This window comes from Elephantulus edwardii, unplaced genomic scaffold, assembly GCF_000299155.1.
Source record: "Elephantulus edwardii isolate Elephantulus edwardi_28Jun2011 unplaced genomic scaffold, EleEdw1.0 scaffold00087, whole genome shotgun sequence".
NCBI classification, from domain to species: domain Eukaryota; kingdom Metazoa; phylum Chordata; class Mammalia; order Macroscelidea; family Macroscelididae; genus Elephantulus; species Elephantulus edwardii.
In genome coordinates this window covers 320,839-332,386 of record NW_006399837.1, presented here as the reverse complement: position 1 = coordinate 332,386, position 11,548 = coordinate 320,839, and the positions used below count along the sequence as shown (strand labels likewise).

General features: G+C 47.5%; 1 protein-coding gene across 1 annotated transcript; it reads right to left on the bottom strand.

Moving 5' to 3' along the window:
* Positions 1-6,559: 6,559 nt before the first annotated feature.
* Positions 6,560-11,547, bottom strand: FAM134A (family with sequence similarity 134, member A; the record flags this gene model as incomplete). Its single annotated transcript, XM_006890305.1, has 9 exons — positions 6,560-7,176; positions 7,629-7,764; positions 7,942-8,036; positions 8,170-8,313; positions 8,598-8,682; positions 9,270-9,405; positions 9,769-9,799; positions 10,941-11,047; positions 11,339-11,547. Coding segments are annotated over 9 exons (1,560 nt in total), but the record flags the coding sequence as incomplete, so codon positions are not given.
* Between the last annotated feature and the right edge of the window lies 1 nt (position 11,548).

The following is an 11,548-nucleotide window of genomic DNA, read 5'->3' as shown; positions in this document are numbered from 1 at the left end:
GATTGGAAAATGCTTGTCATTCCTCTGTAGCATCTGGTCCCCACTGGACCCTCATCATTTCCTTCACCTGCTCCCCCCACCGACCAAACTGTGCAGCTCTGCAACTGCATCCTGGCCCATCCTCACCCTTCTGCCCCCAACGCTCACCTCCTTGTACCCCCAATATGGTTTTCCCAATAAAAAAATATTTAAAAAAACACAATGTATATTAATGAAACAATGTAAAGGAATTATTATATGAAGACCAATAAAAATAGTAAAGATTTCCAGTAATCTCTAGTTGCTGTTTTTCTAGTTGTTTTTTAAAAAAGTATTTCGATCTGAGAGAAAGTTTATAAGGGCAAATTGTTTTTTCATTCATCAGTTCATGCACATTTTGTTTTAGAACACTAATTGCAATACAATATAAGGCCTCAGGAATGATGGAATACCAATTGTCTTGTTTCAATCAACAGATGCAGCCTGGGATGCACTCACCAGTCTATGCCAGGATATTTAGAGGACAGCTGTCTGGCCAATGGCTTGGAAGAAGTCCATATTTATTCCCTTTCCCAAGAAAAGTGATCCAACAGAATGTGGAAAGCTATTGAATAATATCATTACTATCAATGCAAGCAAAATACTGCTGAAGATCATTAAAAAATGGCTAGAACAGTACATAGATAGGGACCTGCCAGAAGTTCAAGCAGGATTTAGAAGAGGCCATGGCACCAGGGATATTATTACTGACGTCAGATGGATCCTAACCGAAAGATACCAGAGAATGTCTATTTATGCTCTCTTAATTATGCAAAGGAATTTGTGTGTGTGTATCATAACAAGTTATGGCTAACATTGTGAAGAATGGGAATCCCAGAGCACTTAATTATGCTCCTGCAAAACCTGTACCTAGACCAGGAAGCTACTGTGCAAACAGAGCAAAGAAACACTACATGGTTTAAAATTAAGAGATAGTATAAGGGATATATTCTCTCTCCATACCTATTCAATCTGTATGCTGAGCCAGTTATTCAAAAAGACTCCATGAAGAAGTATGTGGCGTCAGGGCTGGAGGGAGACTCATCAATAAACTGTCTTATGCAGATGACACAACCTTGCTTGCTTTTGAAAGAACTTGAAGCACTTATTGCAAAAGATCAATGAATATAGTCTTCAGCATGGATTGCAACTCAATGTCAAGAAACAAAGATTCTTACCATTGGCCCGACAGGCAACTTCATGACAGAGAAAAGAATGAAGTTGTCAACAACTTCATTTTATTTGGATCCATAATTAACACTCTTGGTACCAGGAGTCAGGAAATTAGATGTATTGCACTAGGAAAGTCTGCAGTTAGGGCCCTCTTCAAATTATTGAGGAGTAATGATGTCATTTTGAGGGCTAAGGTGCATCTGATTCAGGCCATAGTCTTTCTGATCACTTGCTATGCATCTGAGAGCTGGACAATGAATAAAGATGACAGAAGAATTATTGATGCCTTTGAGCTGTGGTGTTGGAGAAGAGCACTGAACATCCCATGGATGGCCAAGAGAACAAACAGATATGTCTGGGAGAGGGTCCAACTGGAATGCTCTTCGGAGGCAAGAATGATGAGGCTTTGCCCCACCTACTCTGGGCATGTTGCTAGGAGGGACTATTCCTTGGAGGAGGACATGATGCTGGGAAGGGTGGAGAGTCAGTGAAAGAGAAGACGACCCTCAACCAGGTGGAATGACAGTGACTGCTGCAATGGGCTTTAATGTGTCAAGAAGTGTGAAGATGGCACAGGATAGAGCAGGGTTCAGATCTTTTGTTCATACAGTCACTGTGAGTTGTACTCAACTATGGGTCCACTCCAACTTGATAGCAAACAACATACCTCCTTTCGAGGGCTTTCCTGGCCTATTTGATAGGAAACTGCTGCCAACCCAAATGCATGTGGTTCAAACCCATCAGCTGCTCTTCAGGAGAAAGATGGGCAGTCTCCTCTCGTGCAATTTTACAGCCTCTGATAACCCACTGGAGGGTCAGCTATGAGTTGGTTCTGACTCACAATGACTCATTAGCATAATTTTTAAAAATGATTATTTTCATAATTTTTAGAACAAAACCCAGCTAGGACACTGTTTGTCTTTGGCTATATCATTCTGAGTCACTAAAGTTCAATTTACTCCTGTAGAACTGGGAAGGAGATACCACATCAAAGTGCCTTGGTGCAAATGACACATGCAAAACACTCATTTCTGTGACTGGTATATACTAATTTGATGGATATTATTGCTCAGACATGTTTTTTTTAGTTATTAATACCAATTACTGTGTTCAATTTCAGCTCCTGGTGACCTCATGCACTGCAAACCAGAACTACTTTCCACAGAATTTTCAAAACTTTTAGAAGCAGGCTTGACAGGCCTCTCTCCTAGGACATCACTGGATGGTTTGAACCACTAACCTTTCAGTTAGTAGGGAAGCACATAAGCTTTTGTGCTACTCAGAGATTTCCAGTTCTTAGTGTGGTCATTATTTTAACCACGTTAATATGTTGTTGTGGCTGTCAAGTTGGAACCAACCCATAGCTGATCGTTCAGGACATTGACCTTCTTTCTCCTGCGGAGTAGCTGGTGGATTCAAACTGTGTGCCTTTGGGTTGGCAGAGCAGCTTCTTACCATTAGGCCACCAGAGCTCCTAAGTTCATATACAGTCCAAGCCACATAATACATGTTAATGGCTAATCTAAACAAAATTAGATAGAAAGATAGGTAGGTAGGCAGATATCCAAACTGTCCCTGATTTTGATTCTACCTCATAGTGTCCCTGTGCAACACAGACAAAACCCACAGTACTGCAATGGCTGTAAACCCATCCCTAAGTAGACTCTCTCATCTTTCTCCCACAGAATGGCCAGTGAGTTCAAACCACTTAATGTGTTAACTACTGCAACACCATTTGTTCTCATCAGAACAACACATTTGAACTTGGCCTTTCCTGCTCAAGACCATTGTTGATAGTCACTGTTTAATCCGTCTCGTTGAGGGTCTCTTCCTATCCTTCAGTAATTCTGTACCTTTCTTTCTCTTTCACCAACCCTCCACCTTTCCAGGCATGATGTTACTCTTGCCGAAAGAGAGGAAGACCCTTAACCTGATGAACTGACAGTGACTACCGCAATGGGCTCTAGTGTCAGGCAGTGTGAAGATGGCACAGGATAGGACAGAGTTCAGTTGTTCATAGTCACTAAGAATTGTACTCGACTTGTTAGCACCTAACAACATGGTCATTTAAAGATTATTTTAATGAGTTTATATCACAATGTATTCTGACCAGAAAATAAAACTCTAACCCTATTATCATGTGTTGTCCAGTCACCTATGATTCATCGCAACCCTATGCAGAATAGCTCTGAACCCTGCTGTATCCTGGGCCAATCTGTCTCTGACACATTTACCCCCATTACTCCAGTCGCTGTGCCAATCCATCTCATTCAGGCTCTTTCCCTCCTGTCCCTCTACCCTTCCAAGTATGATATCCTTCTCCAAGGACTGGTCCTTCATGGCAATATGCCCAAAATGTGAGACAGCCTCAAAATCCTTTTCTCCAAGGAACAGCTTGGCTTCACCCTTGCCAGGACAGACCTATTTTTTCTCTTGGTGGTCCATGGTATGTTCAATACTCCTCTCCAGCACCACAACTTTAAGGTATCAATTCTTCTGTCCTCTTTGATTATTGTCCAGCTCTCTGATGCATAATGTGTAATTGCAAAGACCATCTACCTAAAGATTTCATTTCTGTCCTCTGAAATTCAACTGACCACCCTTTACATGTCTGAAGGCAGTTTGGCATGGCCCAACTCAGCATCTTCTATCTGGATGAAAGACTTTCAGTGCCCTCAACAGTTCTATGGTGGTTCTGTCTTTATCTCCTAGGGCTTTTTCCTGGTGCTGCAATTTTTCAGTCTGTCCACAGCCACAAGTCATCTTCCAATAGTGTTCCAACCTGTGCACAGCACACTATCAGTATTACCTTGTATTGGTTTTAATTTCCATTAAATGCTGCATAAAATGACATTAACTTCAAGAGCACCCATGAGTTATCGCAGTATTAATTTATAGCTAACTAAAATGCACTCCACCCACTTCAAAAATAAATGCCCATTATTTCTAGTTAACTTTTTAAACTTAATTGTAGGGTTTCCATTTCTGCTCATTTCTAAACTCATATTCTCTATCATTTAAATGGCTAGGACACCTGATAATGAAAGGGGGTGAGCAGCACAAGGAAACATGTAGCCATCAATTGATCAGGGGGAATGTTAAGAATGACTCTTCCCGGGAGGGCCTCTAATCTCTGAACGTTCAGTTCCAGCTACGACAATCACAAAAAAATGGAAAAAGCTAGTTTATATGGCAATCCTTGTCCTTCCAGTGGGCTTTCTTTTTCTTGGATTGTCTTTCTGCCGTTTTTCCTTTCTGAAATCTTTAGATGTCTAAAACTCATGTTCATTCAATGACACAGGGAAGTTCTGAAAAGTTGCCTCTAAGGCAAATTTAAAACGAGAAAATTCTCCCACACTTAGATGTGACATCAGCCACAAGAAAGCAGGTAGCAGCCACTGCCATATGGCACCTCCAGCTGAAGGCGAAGGGCATGAACTCAGGCCATCTGCTCAGTTCTGAACTTTTTTTCCATTGTGTACTGTCAAATAGGATCTGACACAGGAGATTGCCTCTCCTTCTCCAGCAGAGCACTTGGCGGACTCAAACTGTGCGCCTTTGAGGTTGCAGCACAGCTTCTTGCCACTAGGCTACCAGAGGTCCCTAGTTCTGGGGTTTTTTTTCTAATGCTATTGTTCCCGAGAGGAGAACAGTCAAGAGTTGGCACTTGATAAAATCAAGGTTTCTGATTGGTTCTCTACTCCCAAGTCCTTGCAAGACTATCTCCCCTTTTGATTTCTATTCCATTACAAGGCAGCTTACTGCTCAAGAATGTTTGCTTGAGCCAGAATGGTTTGAGTCTCAAGTCTGGTCCCACCATTTACTAGGCTTTGTGACCTTCAGAAGTTGTCTGTAACAAGGAATTAAATCGTAGCACACAGAGCTGTGAGGGGGGACTTGTTGAGGCTGTCATGTGCCTTAAGAGTCAGAACTGACACATCCATAACTAGCCCTCCAGTGGGTATGCAGAGTCTAACCACATGAGAGGAGACTGCCAGTCCTTTGTCCATGGAGCAGCTGGTGGATTTGAACTGCATTCTTTCTGGATTGCAATGCAGATTCTTACCACTAGGCCACCAGAGCCCCCTAAAAATAATGCTCAGCACTTACTGTGCACATGCTACGTGTTAGCACAGATAAACCAGGGCTGAGCAAGCTGTTCATATAGATAGGCTGGACTTAAGATAGTCTATAGGGAGCATGGCAGAAGACAACAGCTGTAGCTTCAAATTCCTACTGATGGGAAGACCAGGCAAGTTCCTCCTGCATTAGCTTTATTCACACATGCAAAATCTCACTAAACATATCACACCATCAGGAACAAGAGCCAAGTTAAAATTTTTTTGTCTGGGTAATCCTTTCTTTGTGTTTCCTTTTGCACCAAATTAAATGAACCATCGAGATTTAGACTGGGGTCAGGGAGTCACGGGTGAGGTGGTGGGCAAAGTGTAGGGCACTGGGGGCGCTCACAGGCAAGCAGGCAGGCAAGGAGAAGTTCTGGCCAATCAGCACTTTATTTTTCTGCTGACACCTGCACAGATGTTACTGTCCATTTTCCTAACCCCCCTGGGAGATGGGGGTGTCTCACCACACCTGGACACCCAAAGCCCAGAGAAGCAGGAATTCTTGTCCCTCCCTGGAATGTAGCAAGCCCCATATCCTCATCACAGATCCTGCTAGGCAGCCCCAGTGCTGTGCGTATGTGATGGGATCCTGTCCGCTGTGTAATCAGAGACCAGGACAAACAAGGGTGATGGTGCAGTGGAGGAGACACTGGCTAGTGGTTCAGGGACACAAATGTTGACCTACCACCCAGGTTTAGTCTCTACTTCCAGACCAAGAGCCTCCCAAAAACTTAGCCAGTGCCTGCTGGGAAGAAGAATGGGAAAGAGCAGGTGGTGAACTGCTAAGGATAGGACATAGCAGGGAAATAAAGCAGAGGGGAGCATGACATGGGAGATAAACAATAAAGTGCCTGGACTAAACCACCAAGTGGGACATGAGGGCAGAGCAACAAAGGTCCCTGAGGATCAGAGGCTAAAGGAAGGGACAAACCACTGGGGGCTTGGGGCACAAGGTAGGGTAGGGAGGCAAGTGCAGGCTACAGAAAGGAAGGGATTCCCTAGCCTTGCTGACACCCACTAACCCAAATGTAAAATTATTTACAGACTTAAAATTGATCCCAGGCCCCGGTACCCTATCAGGCCTGAGATAGCCAGCAGGCAGGCTAGTAGGCAGAAACCAGGTGGACTGGTTGCCAGGACAGCCAGATGGCCCGTGCACTGCCTCTCCCGTGAAGGGGAAGGAGGGAAGAGCGACAGCCCTAGCCAGGAAGCCCCACTGCACCTGCAGCTCCTTCCTCTGTGGCTCATGGTTCTGCCCGGGCCTGAGCCTCTTGGTCTGACTGTACCAGAGATGGGGTGTCGGGCTCCAGGGGTGGAGCATCAGGGGGCTTTGGGGGTGTCTCTGGCTCCAACCCCAGCTCTGCATTCAGCTGCTCCAGTTCCCCCTGATCCAGTAACTCAAAGTCCTCAGTGGCAAGAGCCTCCTCTTCCTCAGGGGCAGGCAGGAGCTGGGGTGAGTCCTGGGGGAGAGGTGGGAGCATGGAGGGGGAGGGGACTGGGTCACTTACAGCAAGGCCAAGTGGGGGTGACAGGGAGCTGGGCAGAGTAGTCAGGTCACCACTCACTGCCTCTGGAAGCAGAGTCTCCACTGGTCCCCCTGGGGGGCACTTCACTCCATCTGTGGGGGAGCCTGCCCCGTTGAAGTGCGTGTTTACAAAGTGAAGGGGAGAGGAGAGTCGAAGCAAAGTCTCCTTGGCTGTCTCTTCCTCCTCCTCCTCCTCAGAGTCCAGGGCCTGCCTTGAGAGGGTCTCTGAGGGGCCCAGCAGCTCTTCAGGGGGGGCCAGCTCTGCCTCCTCTCCCTCCCCCAGCTCCCGGCTCAGGGCCTCCTCTGGCTCACTTGGTAGACTCTGTTGGTCCAAATCTGTGCAGAAAACAAAGAGTCAGGGCGAGCTCTGGTGGCCTAGTGGCAGGAAACTGCACTGCAATCCCAGAGGTGCGTGGTTCAAATCCACCAGATGCTCTGCTGAAGGAGGAGGAACAATCACTTCCTGTACCAGTCAGATCCAATTTGACAGTACACACACAAAATAAATAAATAAATAAAGAAATAAAAATTAAAAAAAAAAAAAAATAAAAACAAAAAACAACCAAGAGTCAGGAAGGGACCTGGTACAGTGATCGGTCTCAGCCGGCTGCAAAGGAGAACTCCAGTCACAGACCGCTGGGCCAGGCCCTGGTGGTGAAGTAGTTTGTCAGGTGGGATAGAATAAAATAGCCTCAATCCCAGAGAAAATGAGTTTTGAAATCAAAAAGTACAACCAGTGTTCTACAAGAGGGGACAGGAAGATCAGGGGGGCAAAGGGCACCCCGTACCCTCAGAGACATCAGTCAGCTGCGGAGTTGTGGCCCGGGATACAGAGAAGCCACCACTTTCCAATATAGATGCCTCCTCATCTGACAACTCCGAGTCTGTAATGGCCAAAGCCAGGGCTGTTTTCTTCACATCCACCTGCAGGAGGACCAGGACGAGCACATGTGAGGGGACAGGGAAGCCAGTTTCCAGGAGCTACTACCTCCCACCTCCTCATCTCTGCCTTCCACTCCCTTGAGAGGTGGCAGGTCCACTGCACAGCTATTCTTCCTGCCAGCCTGATGCGTGCCACATCTCCATGCCCTGGGGCCTTACCACCGGCGAGAAGCCAGCCAATTCTGCCTCGCTTTCACTCTCTGTCTCCGCCAGTGGCTCGTCACCTCCGGGGGGTCCGTTCTTCCCCTGTCGTTCTAGAGAAGGTGAGAGCATCAGAGCAGTGACGGAGCGGGATAGGGATGAGGGACAAGCATAGCTACGATGTGGCATCATGAGCTACAAGGCAGGGCCCTTCACCACTCTGGCCCTTCTAAGGGAGTTCCTTACTCTTCTTATCATGCTTGTGATGCAGGGCATCCGCTTCCGCCTTCATGCTGTAGTCCAGCTGCATGAGCAAGGGCTCGAGGCGCGTGTACATCCTCTGGATCAGCTCATGATAAACCACCAGGGGCCAGAGCAGGATACTCAGCACTGTGGATTAGAGAGTTCTCAGCATTCCCTGCTCCAAAGCCCTAATGTCTCTCATCAGATAGTTTCCTATCCAGGAAGGACAGGCTGACAATGAGGCCCATTTCCCAGGCTGTGCTGCCCTCCTCCCCAGACGACCTTTCCTGTTACTAATACTACTGTCTCCTTAAAGAACGCCTGGAACAGGTAACTTAACAAAGGGAGAGCACAATCTGCCCTTGGGGTTGGAACTGGGAAAGGAGACAAGGAGCAGGCTTTGGGAAGAACGAAGTCTAGACCTTACTCACAGACAATGTAAGAAATCATGATCCCTGGAACATAGTGTCCCAGCACAGCCAGCACAGCACAGCCAGAGCAGACTCGAGCACAGAACTGCAGAGAAGAACAGAGACTATCAGAGCAGCAGACTGAGGCATGTGGCCTACTCATTTGGGTAAAGAAGTCCTGCACAGTCGTGGAAGGACGGCCATACCCACTACCCTCTGCTGGGGAGGCAGTTCTGACTCAAGAACGACCTTCCATCCGGCTTCCAAGAGAGTAAATCTTTACAGCGGTCGGTCTGCCTCCTTTCTCTCCTGCAGTGCTGCTGATGTAATGTGAACTGCTAATGTGAGCAGTCCAACTCGTAATGCACGATGCCAGAGCTCTTTAAGGATGGGTGGGCCCTCTGGAAACCCTCTGATCCAAGTCTAATTCCAATTTAGGAAGTCTGCAGTAAATGCCACTGAATAGCTGCGAGTAAGCTCCTGCCTTGGCAGGAGTTAGTATGAGAACATCAGCAGCTCATTCTCCTGGTTGAATCTGCCTCCTGCACCCGGCTATTTACTGTGAACGTGGGCTCATTGAGGCAGTAGGCCTCCTCTTTCTGGGTCTTCAATCAAGAAATTCTCAACACCCCTCTCTAGTCCCACACTACAGGAAACTTATGTACAGCAAAGTGGGGCGGGGGGGTTGGTTACCTGAGCTGGATTCTGCCTCTTGTACTGCAGCAGCTCCTGTAGATGGATCTGGAAGGTGAGCCAGCTCTCAGCCAGGTATCTGCACAACTCGGGCACGCTCAGCAGGTGCGGCTGGGCGCCTGACCCCGCACCCTCACTGGGGAGACACAACATGACCCCTAGAGGCCTCAGACACTGCTTTTTTTAGGCACTCAAATCCCTCTGAGAATGTCAATGATATTGTTAGCCTAAGTGGAAAACCACAACTCCCAACAATCAAATGTCCCAGTCCTGAGAGGCAAAGCCCAGAGCAGCAAGCCCTCTGCACCAAGTGGAGTAGGCATTAAAACCCCCATCGAGGACCCCAAACCCAGTAAAAAATCAGTGGCTTGCTAGCAGCCCGTTCACTAGGCTGGGTGGGATCTGTGCCTGCAGACGCTACAGTACTGATGTCCGTGACAGCGGCACCAGCAAGCACATTAGGATCTGGGCATGTCTTGACGAAATGGCTTGCACTCACCTGTCCGAGTTCGGCTCCTCTGGGGTTGATGCTATAGAGAGAAAAACGACAAGTTACTGCGTGGATGGAGTCCTGGGAAACATTTAAAAAAAAAAAAAAAACAACCAAAACCAACCAAAAACGTCTAGAATTAAGGTTGCAGAGTGGAGTATACTCGGCGTGGGGGTGGGGTGCGGGGAGGATTGTATACCAATGAAGGAATTGTTCTTTTACTTTTCAAAAAGTAGAGTGAACTGGGTGGCGGGGGGAGGGGGGCAGTGGGAAAAGTGCAACAATGAATGAATGGAAATCCAAAATCTCTGTAAACGTTCATTAAAATTAATAATTTAAAAAACCCCAACATTTCTTAAGATAGAATTAATTGCTCTTGCTCCTCCTCTTGAGTTCTTCAGCTGTCAATCACGTTTGCACTGTTATTGTTGTCAGTACACCTTGTGACTCCTACTTTAAATTTTATTTTTCTTCTTCAAAAACAAGAGAACACATCTCATTTGTACTTCTACCCCAAACAACTCATCCACTAAATGGTACCTATTGTTAGATGCCACCTAGTTGACTATAACTCAGAGTCACTCTACGATAAAGAGACTGGAACCCTGCCCTATCTTGTGGCATCTTCACCATCTCTGATACACTTGAGCCCACTGTTAACAATTATTGTATCAAGGTCCTTCCTCTCCTCCTCTGACCCTCCTCCTTTCCCAGCATGGTACTTTTCTCCAGCCTCCAACAATATGGCCAAAGCCAAAATATTATTAAGGAAACACGCAATTAGCATAGAAACAGAAGTAGTTTATATACTCTTTATTACAAAAACGTTAAATATAAATCCCGTTTAGTAACTCGTTTAACCTTTGACTTCCTGCAAACAGGTTCTACTGTCTCTGTTTTACACATAAGGAAACTAAGGCAAAGAGCAATTGGGTGACTTATCTAAGATCACACACGTGGTAAACAGAGAATGGACTCCAGGCAATGTGGCTACGGAGCCCACAATGTTAACTGCCACACCGGGAGTGATGTGGCTTTAGGGAGAGAAGCAATTCCCTATTCCCTAACTGGATGGGAATGGTGCACGTGACATAGCTGCTCTGCTACACTTTGTCCATTCTGCAGGACGCAGCACAGATTATTGCAAAACAAGTGCTTGCTGAAAAATAAAACACACTCACCTGGGACATCAAGGAGGAAGCGAGGATGCCAAAGATCCAGCAGAAGATATGCCAAAAGCGAGATGCTGAGTAGGAAAAAGGGCCGCAGGGAAGACGACGACAGCAACCTTAGGCAAAGAGAGAGACTTCAGCGGGTGAGCAGGGACGACAGGTTCTGGATCCATCGCAAAAGAGGGAAAAGCATCCACGGAGGGGAGAAGGGGAACCTCCAGGCTTGACTCTGAGACCCAGAGATAAGGCAATGGGGACTCCCAGGCGGGCTCCAGGCTTCTAAACTGCAGGGATGAGTCACCCCCTCTAGGCCTGGTGACAGCCTCCCCGTCTCAGGTAGGGGACGGATACTCCGGGTCCCCCCGCCCCCACGCTCCCGGCCCCGCCCCCTGCTCCGCGGCCGTTACCAGAAGAGGCCGTTGAGTGCGGCCGCCGTGACCAGGCTGTGCAGCGGCTTCTCCCATACCAGCAGGCGCTGCGCCGCGGCCAGCACCGCCTCCCATCCACGAAGCCGCAGCCACAGTGTCGCCGCCAGGCGCCGCACGGCTTCGGCCGTGGCCGCCTCCTCCTCCGCCTCGCCGGGGGCCTCCCCCATGCTGAAGCTCAGCCCCAGGCCC